Source organism: Anomaloglossus baeobatrachus, chromosome 2, assembly GCF_048569485.1.
Source record: "Anomaloglossus baeobatrachus isolate aAnoBae1 chromosome 2, aAnoBae1.hap1, whole genome shotgun sequence".
In the NCBI taxonomy this organism is placed as follows: Eukaryota; Metazoa; Chordata; class Amphibia; order Anura; family Aromobatidae; genus Anomaloglossus; species Anomaloglossus baeobatrachus.
The window spans coordinates 566,048,807-566,064,100 of record NC_134354.1 but is presented as its reverse complement, the minus strand read 5'-3'; the positions used below and the strand labels follow the sequence as shown (position 1 = coordinate 566,064,100).

The 15,294-nt window shown below is 44.1% G+C and overlaps 1 protein-coding gene across 4 annotated transcripts in view; it reads right to left on the bottom strand.

Annotated features, from left to right (window-relative positions):
- Window positions 1-4,964: 4,964 nt before the first annotated feature.
- DOCK9 (dedicator of cytokinesis 9) overlaps window positions 4,965-15,294 on the bottom strand; it is a 426,004-nt gene continuing 415,674 nt past the window's right edge. For all 4 annotated transcript variants that reach the window (XM_075336721.1, XM_075336720.1, XM_075336718.1 and 1 more), the window contains one exon: window positions 4,965-6,250. In XM_075336721.1, the coding sequence (XP_075192836.1) occupies window positions 6,128-6,250 (123 nt within the window). In that variant the 3' untranslated portion in view covers window positions 4,965-6,127. The remainder of the gene's footprint in view (window positions 6,251-15,294) is intronic.

Genomic DNA, 15,294 nt, shown 5'->3' with positions numbered 1-15,294 from the left:
CCTGGAGAACAGGAGGAGTACCAGAAGATTGGAGAAGGGCAAATATTATCTCCATCTTCAATTAAAGAAAATGGAGCCAGGAAATTACAAGTCAGTGATTCTTACTTCAAGCTCTTTGAACAAATTATAAAACAGCATGTATGTAAATAATTGGATAAAAATACAGTAATTAACCAGAGCCAATATGTGTTTTTAGCAAACAAGTCATGCCAGACTAATTAATTTTCTTCTATGAAAGATTCCCTGACTAGCTGGATCAGGGAAATGCAGTAGATATAGTATATCTCGACTTTAGCAAAGCATTTGATAAAGTATCTCATACTATCCTTATTGAAAAAAATGACCAAGTATGGGATTGAAAAAAATGACCAAGTATGGGATTGAAAAGGCTATGGATAGGTGAAATTATAACTGGCTCAGTAATCATACTCAAAGACTGGTAAGAAATGGATGCACATCTATTTGGAAGTGTGTTTCAAGTGGGGGTACTCCAAGGCTCGGTCTTGGCCCCAGTGTTGTTCAACATTTTTATAAATGATCTCGATAAGGGAACTGTAGGTAAACTAATCAAATTTGCAAACGATGCAAAGCTAAAAATAGAGATAGCTAACATTAGAATAGACAGAAAAAGGATTCAGAAGGATCTAGATAAGTTGGAACAATGGCAGGTGATTAATAGAATGGTATTTAACAGGGAGAAATGCAAAATTCTACATCTGGGCAAGAAAAACTAAAATATCATCTAAGGAAAGGAAGGAAAAGAATTAAGCAGCAGCAAGTGTGAAAAAGACTTGGGTATACTAATATATTACAGACTCCACATAAGTAAACAGTGTAAGGCAGCAGCAAAAAAGGCAAATCGAGTTTGGGATGTATTAAGAGAAACATAGAATCTAGATCACGTGAAATAATTATCCTCCTTTACTCCTCTTTGGTCAGACCTTATCTGGAATACGGTGTCCAGTTCTGAGAACCACATTAAAAAAAAAAAAAAAAAAAAAAAAAAAAGACATAGAAAAACTGGAGCAAGTTCAGAGAAGAGCTACAGGTGAACGGACTGCAAACTATGTTTTACGAGGAACAGATCAGGGAATGTTTAACTTTGAAAAAAGAAGGCTAAGGGGATACTTAATCGCTGTCTACAAATATCTGAAGGGATGTCACGGTGTACAGGGATCATTATTATTCTCATTTGTGCATGAAAACACGAGAAGCAATGGAATGAAAGTGAAAGGGAGAAAATACATGTAACGCTTACCGCCAGTTTTGTTGCAGAGGCAGCAAGCGGGAGTGAACCCAAGGGACCACAGGGGGTACTCGGAATTAACATTTAGTAGGAGGGGCTTAACTAAGCACCTCCGCGAGGCAGACATCAGGTATCACTTCCAGGGAAGTGACCAGGACTGTGGCAGCTGACCCCCAGGACAGAGGAGACTGACTTGGGTATAGACATGGGTGCAGGTAGGTACAGGCAGGATAGCTGAGCCAGGCAGGTATTTCTGGAAAATGGGACACATTACACCTAACTAACGTTATATAATGACAGATGGATGGACAGAGAAAAAGAATATGAAGACATACATATAAAAATGAAAGGAGATGAGAAGACAGACATGGAGACTGGGATATCACTGGTAGAAATGGGTGATTTGTAGACTTTCATTGCACTTTTCTAACAGCAACACAGCTCCAATCTCCAACACTGTCTCTGACAGTGAGATAAATTGGAGCTGTGCTGCGGTTTCCACTCATTGGATACATTTTTGTGATTGCAGTTACATTCTCTATTCAATCACTGTAATCAGAGAACAAGGGATGCTTTAATTAGTCTCTGCATCTCTTTACAACCTTCTAAGCAGGGGCGGGCTGGGCCAGGGGCATTGCAGATTTTTTGGGGATTTTGCGGTGTGAACCCACTGGTCTTTGTGCAGTGGGCTTTGCTCAGTAACAGAATGGTGGTTATATTCAGACTATGAGGTGACAATATTTGGTAATGGTGTGGTGGCATTATTTTGCAATATATAGTAGTATTATTGGTTTTTGTATGGTGGGTGTTGTTTAGTAACACTATACAGTATGTGTTATTTGGTAATTGTATGACTATTTTGTCAATGCATTACTAAAAAGAAAGGTAGATACGAGAGGCTGCTGATAAGTCTTTGGCTATGTGATCTTGTGATTTTTTGTTTCTATGGTAACAAATGTTACATCACATGAAAGCCTTATGTGTCTAATATAGGTTTTCAAAATTTTTTGTTTGTTACTTATAGCAACAGTGTTCTATGTACGTGGGAAACTAAAATGGCGGCGTCTAATGTGATATTCACAGCAACTGAGAGCAGAGGAGTGATAAAATTCTTCTTTCTGCAAGGAAAGTCCACAAAGTATATTCATGTGATATATCGCAGACATTGGGGAATCAATGCCCTTCATATTCCACAGTTAAGAACTTGGTTGCCAAATTTAAAACAGGCCACTTCAACACCAATGATGAGGAATGTCCTGGAGGACCGAGAGTGGTTGTTGTGCCGGAGATCGTCAACGCTGTGCACAACCTCATACTGGAGAATCGACGTATTTCAGGTAAAGCAATAGCAGACATCATGGTGATTTCCCCCATCCTGGTAAATGTACCCCATCCAGGCATGTTCCCTTATCCTGGTAAATGTCCCCTTTCCTGGTATGTTCCCCTTCCTGCTAAATGTTCCCCATCCTGATATGTTCATGTACCCCCATCCTGGAATGTTCCCCCATCCTTTCATGTTTTCCCCCATCCTGATAAATATATCTCCCATCCTGTTAAATGTCACCCTTCATGGCATGTTCCCCTTCCTGCTAAATGTACCCCATCCTGGCATGTCCCCCCCCCATCCTTGCAGCCATATCCCCCCCCATCCTTGCAGCCATGTTTCCCCCCCCATCCTTGCAGCCATGTTTCCCCCCCATCCTTGCAGCCATGTTTCCCCCCCATCCTTGCAGCCATGTTTCCCCCCCATCCTTGCAGCCACGTTTCCCCCCCATCCTTACAGCCATGTTTCCCCCCCCCCATCCTTGCAGCCATGTTCCCCCCCCCCATCCTTGCAGCCATGTTCCCCCCCATCCTTGAAGCCTATGTTTCCCCCATCCGTGCAGTCCATGTTTCCCCCATCCGTGCTGTCCACGTTTCCCCCACACCTTAACACAGCCGCACACAGTTAAAAAAAAAAAAAAAAAAACAACTCACCTTCCAGCACCTGCTCCACTGCTGCGCGCCGCTGGGTCCTCAGTCAGTTCCCGTGCGGCCACAAGACGCCGACACCGCCAACTGACGCTCCGCCGTCTCCTAGGCAACAGGCCTGCGACCTAGGACAGGAGGAGTGTCAGAGGGAGGAGAAATGTCTCCTCTGATCAAACACAACTTTGAACTGCCGGAGTGATCACACCGACAGTTCAAAGTGGCTGAATGTGGCAACAGCGCGCGTGCCGGCAGAATGGGCTCTGCGTGCCCAGTCTGGCACGCATGCCATAGCTTCGCCATCGCTGTGCCATCTCATTTCTTTCTGGGTAAAGCCAAAGACTTATCAGCAGCCCCTCGTATACATAGATTTGTATTATTTAATTATTTTTATGGTCGCAGTAAATGTATCAATTACTGTGAGGCACTTTGGTAGGACTATTTTTTAGTACCGTTTACTCTTGAGTTCTTTGGTTTGTTGACTCTCGCTCATTTCACTGTTTGCAGGCATTACGGTGCCCAAAGAGTATCAAGCACTGTTACTTTGGCTGCCACTGGTTTGAACTTTTCCAAGAGGTTCTTTAAGGTATCACAGCGTTTATGTATTCACATCAAAGGTACAATGCTGTAAGAATGGCTATATACTCCGCCAACTAAATTTGCAATTTAATATTTTTTAATACACTCTAATTAAAAATTCCCTATCCCTCCCTCACTACTCTAAATGCTTTATTTTTTTATATTTCCTCTTTGATGTCACTTCGTTTGAAAATTCCAGTGCATGCTAGGAGGCTAAAGCGAGTCATGATCAGGGGGCAGAGGCTGTGGTCACTGTCGCAGCATCTACCCCCTCCTTGAAATTAATTATCATCAGTGACATCCATTTTAGGGGCTGGGCTCGTCCCTTGAGTATACACTGACTGTCATTTCCAACGGATGCTCAGTAGACTCTTGTAACTGTGCACAATTCTCAGTGCAAAATAGCAGCGCACTCATTCGCCAGCTCTGATTAGAAGTGACAAGCTGGCAACAGACTGCACTGTCAGTGCACATGGTAAAGAACGAGCAAGTAGAGACCAGCACCATCCCTGCAAGTGACGTCACTTCTAACCAGAGCTCGTGAGGGAGTGCACTTTCATTGTGCATTGAGAAGAATAGTGCACAGTGACAAGATTCTACTAAGCATCTGTTGGAATTGACAGCTGGAGCATGTGAAGTAGAATGGGGATTAGCCCAGCACCTGAAATGGAGGTCACTGATGATGCTTTGTTTCAGTAAGAGGGCACCAGAATCCGGCGAGTCCACTCATCACTCAAAGAGTAAATGTGTCACTGTACATGAATAACTGACCTTGAAATACAATATTGCAAAATGAACTGGATAAGATGTCTGAATGGGCAAAAAACCTGGCAAATAAGGTTTAATGTTGATAAGTGTACCTAGAATGGAGTATTCCTATTGCTGCATATATACGGAATGGAAGTAAACTCGGGACCACAGAACAAAAGGATTTGGGCATTCTGGTACAAGTAAGCTGAGCAGCAGCACTCAATGTCAGGCAGCAGCTGCAAAAGCAAACAAGATTTTAGGGTGTACAAAAAGAGATAAAATTCTGTGATTCCAATAGAGCTTGGCTCCAATACCAGTAACGTTCACAAGAATCAAGGCCCTTTTTTCTAAAATCAGTCAACTTTATAATTGTCGCTACCTTTTTTATTTTAGCAAAAGAAAAACCTCACAAACACAAAAATTAGCCATTTCCTTTAATACATATGTAGTACAGAATGTTAATTACAGCAGAACAGTGTTTCCAGTTAAATAAAATTAAAAACTTTATTCACCCCCTCCCCAATATAAAATTACTAAATTAATATTTTGAAAGAACAATATGATCAAAGCTTTAAATAACACCACCATTTACCACAGTAATCATAACCACCAACACATACTCTTTGCTTTGGCAAAAAAAAAAAAAAAAAAAGTTTTGTGTTTGTTTTTTTTTCTTTTCTTTAAAACAGTGTATAAACCTAACATAGCAAAGACTGTATACATCTTTGTATTGCACTCATTTCTGTACAAGAATAAATTGTAAAGACAAAAATATATAGCAGGTAAAATGAATAAGCACAATATTCGTCACAATAAAAGTTTTCAGCCATGAACATTAAAAAATGCATAGAAATGTAACACATTTATGTACAGAAAGAATGATCTGCATCAATTAACAATATGTACATTCCAACTAAACCAGTGACATCTATGCGGGACGGACTGGTGACGGTGTTCAATCTCATGGGTGGTTTGTATCAGAGGTTTCTGGAAGATCACAGACAAAAATAGACAATCCGTAATACAAAGAAGGAAATCTAATCCATAGCAAACATTCAGAGTTCATAAAATCATCAGGCTGCGGGGAAGAAAAAAAAAAAAATATTCCAGTCAGGCAAAAAAGTAATGCCGGAAATAGTGTTTTTTTTTTTAAAAGGCAATTTAAAATGAGCGGAAAAAAAAAGCGCATTGATTATCTTAAGACTGACGTGTGCTTGGTCGCAAAGCTAACTTGTAAACTTTAGTGTAACAATTGTATTATATACTGTACATTCCTAGACGTCTACTACCTAAGACCCACTCTGTGCTATTCCTCGGATTTGTTCGGTTCATCTATACAGCATCAAAAATATTCAATAAACTTTTTTATATTTCTTTAGTGTTGAAAATAGTCGATATTGCCAAATGAGGAAAAGAAGTCATGACTGCTCCTCCTACCACCACAGTCGCTTTGGCAGGCTAAACCCCTCTAGTAAAGCAGCGGTGATGGAAATGGGTATCCGCCTTAATAGAGGATGAATGGACTCTGGAAAGCATCCTGAGTTAGCCACACGTGAGGCATCGATGTGACATTAAGGAGGAGTTTCATGCCATGGATGAGGAGTTTGTCATTCCTTGTACGGTTGTGCTTGTAGGAGTTCCACTTATGGCGTTAAAAATGTGAAGTGAGTTCGGCATAACACTGATCTTCTCTTCTCCGCACCAAATCTACGAGGGAAAGAAAGAAAAGTAAAAAAATTTTTTTTTTTTAAATCTATAATAATAAATAAATAAATAATAAATAAGGATCACAGAAATGAAAGAGGATGTCAACATAAAGAAATGGCTCAAACGTAGGAAGCAGCATGCTGGAATGTCTTGTAATATTTACTGTAAATCAGTCAGAAATGAATCCTAAAGTTCTGAAACTTTCTATTATTGCGGTTTCAATTTCCACCATTTCTAAGACGTCTGTTTGCGGTCAGTGAATAGAATGCGGTTTCTCTGCAGGGTGAAACTTGTGACAGAGCATTGCATCTGTATGAGCAGCACATGAACAAGTTTTCAGGTTTTTTTTTTTTAAATCTTTAGATGAAAATAATTTTTTCATACAGGAGGAAAATAGTCTTAAAAATTAGCAGGAAACACAAATTGGTTCATTTATAGAAACACTGGCACGGCTGCTCACACTTCAGCTCTGTTTTCTAAAGGTAAAAAAACCGTTTTGTTACAGAGATTTGATACATTTGTCAAATACAGTATCTGAAAATTGCAGAACTTTTCAAGAAAACTGATTAGCTTCATTAACATATATTTGTAAAACCAAAACCATTCAAGCATATATATATATATATATATATATATATATATATATATATATATATATATATATTTCCCAATTGCTAATATACTTGCACTTAAAACCTATTCATACGTCAATGCTCCACCCTGGCACTAAAAAAAGTCTTTTACATGTTTTGTCACCATGCCCGGTACCTTCCTTTCTCCTCCTATACTAAAATTGGCATTCTGTTCCTCCTGCTTACAAGATGAATGCCAAAACAGCTTGGCGAGCTCAGCGATAAGACTAAAACATAACGCTCCTGTGCTGTGGGATAGGAAGACTGGGGAGGGGAGGTTTAAATCTACCCTGCTACTCCCAAAGCCATTGTGATGGTCATCTTGTAAGTAAGAGGAAAGGAGTGCTGATCTGAGCAGGAATGGAGGTAAACTAAAGGCCACCTGGTAGGGTGACTATACATGAGAAGCGTATAGTCTCTTTCTCTTCTCATGGTAGAGGATTAAGGACAATGGTGGGGTTTAGATCTACCCTTGCACTCCCAATGCCACTATAGCAGTCATCTTGGAAGTAGGAGGAAAGGAATTCCGAACTGAGCAGGAATGGAGGTAAACTAAGACCACCTGGTAGGGTGACTATACATGACAAGCGTATAGTCACTTTCTCTTCCCATAGTACAGTTTTAAGAACAATGATATGGTTTAGAGCTGCTCTTACTCTCAACGTTACTGTGGTGGTCATCTTAGAAATAGGAGGAAAGGTATGCTGGTCTGAGCAGGAGTGGAGGCAAAAGGAGGATATCTGATTGGGTAAGTATACATGAGAAGCGTATAGTCATTTTCTCTTTCCATGGTAGGTGTTTAAAAACAAGGGTGTGGTTTAGATCTACCCTTGCACTCCCAATGCCACCGTAGCAGTCATCTTGGAAGTAGGAGGAAAGGAATTCCGAACTGAGCAGGAATGGAGGTAAACTAAGACCACCTGGTAGGGTGACTATACATGACAAGCGTATAGTCACTTTCTCTTCCCATGGTACAGTTTTAAGGACAATGATATGGTTTAGAGCTAGTCTTAGGGGTACTTTGCACACTGCGACATCGCAGCTGCGATGTCGGTGGGGTCAAATCGAAAGTGACGCACATCCGGCGTCGTTCTCGACATCGGAGTATGTGAATCCTTTTTACTACGATTAACGAGCGCAAAAGTGTCGAAATTGTATGATCGGTGTAGTGTCAGGCATTTCCATAATGTCGCTGCAGCGACAGGTACGATGTTGTTCCTCGTTCCTGCAGCAGCACACATCGCTGTTTATGAAGCCGCAGGAGCGAGGAACATCTCCTTACCTGCGTCCCGGCTGCAATGAGGAAAGAAGGAGGTGGGCGAGATGTTTACGTCCCGCTCATCTCTTCCCCTCTGCTTCAATTTGCCACCTGCCGTGTGACGTCGCTGTGACGCCGCACGACCCGCCCCCTTAGGAAGGAGGCGGGTTGCCGGCCAGAGCGACGTCGCAGCGCAGGTAAGTGCATGTGAAGCTGCCGTAGCGATAATGTTCGCTACGGCAGCTATCACAAAATATCGCATGTGCGACGGAGGCGGGGACTATCACGCTCGGCATCACTACAATCGGCTTACGATGTCGTAGTGTGCAAAGTACCCCTTACTCTCAACGTTACGGTGGCGGTCATCTTGGAAATAGGAGGAAAGGTATGCTGGTCTGAGCAGGAGTGGAGGCAAAAGGAGGATATCTGATTGTGTAAGTATACATAAGAAGCGTATTGTCATTTTCTCTTCCCATGGTAGAGGTTTAAGGACAAGGGTGTGGTTTCGATCTACCCTTGCACTCCCAATGCCACTATAGCAGTCATCTTGGAAGCAGGAGTAAAGGAATTTTGAACAGAGCCCAGGAATGGAGGCAAATGAAGGCCACTGGTGGGGTGACTATACATGAGAAGCATATTGTCACTTCCTCTTCCCATGGTAGAGATGTAAGGACAATAGCTTTAAGTGAGTAAGCATAAAAGTCAGCTAAACGACCGCCTATAGCACCTTGGAAGCTCAATTATATAAGCAAGTATATTAGCAAATATGATATTTTTATGTGCGCAGTTATTTCAAAATTACTCTTATTAATTGACATAATTAAAGAAAAATACAGACCGGATATTCTGATGCATGCAATATTTTATCCACAGATGATATATACATAGACAAGTGTGGTCCCAGCTGTCACAGACTTATTCATTCCTGGAATATCCACACTTAACCACCCAGAAATGACCCTGTTTAGACTGTACAGGTTTTGTGGTGAACCCACAGATATGAAAACAACGATTTTTGGGCCTCGGCAGCAGGATCACACAATGGACTGAGGTCTTATTGCTTGTACTTAGTATAAGTGAGCAGCAAACATGCATAGATTAAAACGAAACCAGCTTATATTACCATCCCATCTGCTCATGTGCGCACAAAAGGAAGAAGAAAACAGCCAGTTACTCAATATATCAGCCATGTGATCGGACATTCCTGCTAATTAATGGATAACGTATCAGTCATTGACATCATCACATGAATATGATAACCTTTCCTAACACCCAGTATGCTGCAATTTTCCTTTGTTTTTCTGTTATGGGAAAATGTTATCTAAAGAGCAATTGAATTAGATTGTATGGGGAGGAAGAGGAGGATAGAGCTGCATGGATCTCACAGAACTTGGCATGTCTTTGGTCTGTGACATCTCATCATTTTCATTCACTTCTTTCAAAAATTAGGTCAACAATCAACGAGATCAGGTAATTCCATGACTATAGGACCAGCATGACTGCTGCCTGATGGGGAAAATCGAGAACTGCCAGGCTGGATAGAATGTGTCAATCCCATGTTTCCAAAGAAATAGGTGGGGTGATAAGTCTGACAGCCATTTGTCTCCCTTTCTCCATGGGAAGAACAAAATTATTTAGTGGAGCTTGTAGGACATCTTAGGGCTCATTCAGATTTGAGTTTTTCAAGTACGTGGTCAATTAGTGGTTTTCACTGGTATAACTTGTATCATTATAGTCTGTGGGGCTATTCAGATTTCCTTGTATTTTTGCAGATCGAGCGGTCAGCATCAAAACATGGAGACATGGCAAATTTGGATCCGATTCATAGATCGAATTGGATGCATGACAATGTGTCTATGAAAAATAATCGGACAGCACTCGGGTGCCATCTGTATACAATTGGTGTGCCATCATGTTTGTTTGATAGATGCTTGAGAAAAATCATCCTACACAAAAAAAAGAAGAAACGGCGAAACGCTGATGGTAAAAGCTGACACATGGTCCAAACGCTGATGAATATCAAGTGCTGAGGCTGCTATAACTGGACATAGTTGGCTAACATTCTGTATATATTCACAAAGAGCTATTAAAAGGAATCTGTCATCAGGTTTTTGCTTCCCCATCTGAGAGCAGCATAATGAAGAGACAGAGACCCTGATTCCAGGGATGTGTCACTTACTGAGCTGTTTGCTCTCATTTTAATAAAATCAATTTTTTCTTTGCTGTAAATCTAGCAGTTATATAGAGCTCATGAATATGCTGGACTACGTAGCAACACGCCAAGTAGTCCTGTAATGATAATCTCCTGCTAATTAAGCAGTAATTTTATCAAAAACTACACCAAGCAGCCCAGTAAGTGACACACTGCTGGAATCACGATCTCTGCCCCTAAATTATGCTGCTCTCAGATTAGGTGTTAAAATCAATAGTACACATAAAAATAAGAAACCTTATAATATATCCTATCAAAAATAATTGCTTCTTTCTCCTCTTGGATTGATCTTTCACTCTCAACTCATGGGTAAAATCTGTGTTCAGTGAAGATTTCCCATTAATGAGATAGGAGAGGACTATTGGTGCACAAAGTTCTATACAAAGGGGAGGAGGGAGGAGCTAGAAACATATGCTGCAAGTTCTCCTGAAACGACAAGTACAAGTCTCCACAGAACCTTCTGTCCTCTCCCATCTTAGTAATGTGAAATCTGTATGCACTGATTACAGATTTTACCAGTCAATTGAGAACACAAGACTGAATGGTCAAGTCCAGGAGGCAAAAGAAGCTGAGTTCTCTAAGAAGATATCATACAAAATTTCTTATTTTCAAATGTACGATTCATTTAGGGAAAAAAAAATTAAACTGAGCCTTTAAAGGGAACCTGAATCCAGGATTTTCCCTTATAAGCTGCGGCCATCAGTCAGCCCTCATATACAGCATTCTATAATACAATATATAAGAGCCCAGGCTGCTCTGTTAAATGTACCTTAATACCTAGGGGGCAGTCTGGTCCGATGGGTGTCGCTGGCCTTGTTCCAGTGCCTCCTCCATGTTGTGGGATTGCCTCCGTCCTGCCCAGCTCAGTGTGGATGATGCGTTCTGCGTAATTCACAGAGAGTCCTCCATTGTGATACTGCGCATGCACACTTTGATCTGCCTGGCCGAGGGCAGATCAAAGTACTGTAGTGTGCATGCGAAGACGGTCTTTGACCTTTTCTCGTGCCTGCGCATTACAGTACTTTGCTCTTCCCTCAGCAGGGCAGATCAAAGTGCGCATGCGCAGGAGCACAATGGAGGCTTCTTTGTGAGTGACTCAGGACGTATCATGTTAACAGGGCCGGGCAGGTGGACAGCGATCCCACAAATTGAAGGAGGCACCAGACTAAGAGACCAGCTACACCCATCGGACTGGACTGCCCACTAGGTGAGTATTATGAAGGGCTTTTTTACGTTATACAGAGCGACCTGAGATGCTATATATAAGAGCTCACTGGTGGTGGCCGCAGCTCAAAAGGGGAAAATCTTGTGTCAGATCCCCCTTTAAGTCTCCCTCTTATTATGCCCAATTTATTGAAACATATAATTATATTATGCAATATAATGACACTAATCAACAGGCAGAGCACGCAATTTAAATTCAATGTTCTAATCTTAAAGAACGGAATTTTGTTTACTTACCGTAAATTCCTTTTCTTCTAGCTCTAATTGGGAGACCCAGACAATTGGGTGTATAGGCTATGCCTCCGGAGGCAGCACAAAGTATTACACTCAAAAGTGTTAAGCCCCTCCCCTTCTGCCTATACACCCCCCGTGCTCCCACGGGCTCCTCAGTTTTGGTGCAAAAGCAAGAAGGAGGAAATATAATTACAAACTGGTTTAAAGTAACTTCAATCCGAAGGAACATCGGAGAACTGAAACCATTCAACATGAACAACATGTGTACACAAAAAAACAGGGGCGGGTGCTGGGTCTCCCAATTAGAGCTAGAAGAAAAGGAATTTACGGTAAGTAAACAAAATTCCGTTCTTCTTTTTCGCTCTATTGGGAGACCCAGACAATTGGGACGTCCAAAAGCAGTCCCTGGGTGGGTAAAATAATACCTCGTAAGAGAGCCGTAAAAACGGCCCTTTCCTACAGGTGGGCAACCGCCGCCTGAAGGACTCGTCTACCTAGGCTGGCATCCGCCGCAGCATAGGTATGCACCTGATAGTGTTTCGTGAAAGTGTGCAGGCTCGACCAGGTAGCCGCCTGACACACCTGCTGAGCCGTAGCCTGGTGCCTCAAAGCCCAGGACGCGCCCACGGCTCTGGTAGAATGGGCCTTCAGCCCTGAGGGAACCGGAAGCCCAGCCGAACGGTAAGCTTCGATAATTGGCTCCTTGATCCTCCGAGCCAGGGTTGATTTGGAAGCCTGTGACCCTTTACGCTGGCCAGCGACAAGGACAAAGAGTGCATCCGAGCGGCGCAGGGGCGCCGTACGAGAAATGTAGAATCTGAGTGCTCTCACCAGATCTAACAAGTGCAAATCCTTTTCACATTGGTGAACTGGATGAGGATAAAAAGAAGGTAAGGAGATATCCTGATTGAGATGAAAGGGGGATACAACCTTAGGGAGAAATTCCGGAACCGGACGTAGAACCACCTTGTCCTGGTGAAACACCAGAAAAGGGGCTTTGCATGACAACGCTGCTAGCTCAGACACTCTCCGAAGAGAAGTGACTGCTACTAGGAAGACCACCTTCTGCGAAAGGCGTGAGAGAGAGATATCTCTCATTGGCTCGAATGGTGGTTTCTGAAGAACCATCAGCACCCTGTTCAGATCCCAGGGTTCTAACGGCCGCTTGTAAGGTGGAACGATGTGACAAACTCCCTGCAGGAACGTGCGTACCTGTGGAAGTCTAGCTAGGCGCTTCTGGAAAAACACCGAGAGCGCAGAAACTTGTCCCTTAAGGGAGCCAAGCGACAAACCCTTTTCCAGTCCAGATTGAAGGAAGGACAGAAAAGTAGGTAATGCAAATGGCCAGGGAGAAAAACCCTGAGCAGAGCACCATGACAGAAAAATTTTCCACGTCCTGTGATAGATCTTGGCGGACGTTGGTTTCCTAGCCTGTCTCATAGTGGCAATGACATCCTGAGATAATCCTGAAGACGCTAGGATCCAGGACTCAATGGCCACGCAGTCAGGTTGAGGGCCGCAGAATTCAGATGGAAAAACGGCCCTTGAGACAGCAAGTCTGTTCGATCTGGTAGTGCCCACGGTTGGCCGACCGTGAGATGCCACAGATCCGGGTACCACGACCTCCTCGGCCAGTCTGGAGCGACGAGGATGGCGCGGCGGCAGTCGGCCCTGATCTTGCGTAACACTCTGGGCAACAGTGCCAGCGGAGGAAACACATACGGGAGCTGAAACTGCGACCAATCCTGAACTAAGGCGTCTGCCGCCAGAGCTCTGGGGTCTTGAGACCGTGCCATGAACATTGGTACCTTGTTGTTGTGCCGGGACGCCATGAGGTCGACGTCCGGCACCCCCCAGCGGCAACAGATCTCCTGAAACACGTCCGGGTGAAGGGACCATTCCCCTGCGTCCATGCCCTGGCGACTGAGATAATCTGCTTCCCAGTTTTCCACGCCTGGGATGTGAACTGCGGATATGGTGGAGGACGTGGCTTCCACCCACATCAAGATCCGCCGGACTTCCTGGAAGGCTTGACGACTGCGTGTGCCGCCTTGGTGATTGATGTATGCCACCGCTGTGGAATTGTCCGACTGAATTCGGATCTGCTTGCCTGCCAGCCACTGCTGGAACGCTTTCAGGGCAAGATACACTGCCCGAATTTCCAGAACATTGATCTGAAGCGAGGACTCTTGCCGGGTCCACGTACCCTGAGTCCTGTGGTGGAGAAAAACCGCTCCCCATCCTGACAGACTCGCGTCTGTCGTAACTACTTCCCAAGATGGGGGAAGGAATGATTTCCCCTTCGATAATGAAGTGGGAAGAAGCCACCACCGAAGGGAGGCTTTGGTCGCCTGAGAGAGGGAGACGTTCCTGTCGAGGGACGTCGGCTTCCTGTCCCATTTGCGTAGGATGTCCCATTGAAGGGGACGCAGGTGAAACTGCGCGAAAGGGACTGCTTCCATTGCTGCCACCATCTTCCCCAAGAAGTGCATGAGGCGCCTCAAGGGGTGTGACTGGCCTTGAAGGAGAGACTGTACCCCTTGCTGTAGTGACTGCTGTTTGATCAGCGGAAGCTTCACTATCGCTGAGAGGGTATGAAACTCCATGCCAAGGTACGTCAGCGATTGGGCCGGTGTCAGATTTGACTTTGGAAAATTGATGATCCACCCGAAACTCTGGAGAGTCTCCAGGGTAGCGTCGAGGCTGCGTTGGCATGCCTCTTGAGAGGGTGCCTTGATCAACAGATCGTCCAAGTACGGGATCACAGAATGACCCTGAGAATGGAGGACCGCTACTACAGTAGCCATAACCTTGGTGAAAACCCGTGGGGCTGTTGCCAGGCCGAATGGTAGTGCCACGAACTGCAGGTGTTCGTTTTCCATGGCGAAGCGCAGAAAGCGTTGGTGCTCTGGGGCAATCGGAACGTGGAGATAAGCATCTTTGATATCGATCGATGCAAGGAAATCTCCCTGGGACATTGAGGCGATGACGGAACGGAGGGATTCCATCCGGAACCGCCTGGTCTTTACGTGTTTGTTGAGAAGTTTCAGGTCCAGGACAGGACGGAAGGACCCGTCCTTCTTTGGGACCACAAACAAGTTGGAGTAAAAACCGTGGCCCTGTTGCTGAAGAGGAACAGGGACCACCACTACTTCTGCCTTCAGGGTGCCCAGCGCCTGCCGAAGAGCCTCGGCTCGCTCGGGAGGCGGAGAGGACCGGAAGAATCGAGTCGGGGGACGAGAGATGAACTCTATCTTGTAACCGTGAGAGAGAATGTCTCTCACCCAGCGGTCTTTTATTTGTGGCAGCCAGGTGTCGCAAAAGCGGGAGAGCCTGCCACCGACCGAGGATGCTACTAGAGGAGGTAGAAAGTCATGAGGCAGCCGCTTTGTTAGCGGTGCTCCCAATGGCCTTTTTAGGACGTGACTTAGACCGCCATGCATCAGAGTTCCTTTGTTCTTTCTGAGACCTTTTGGACGAGGAG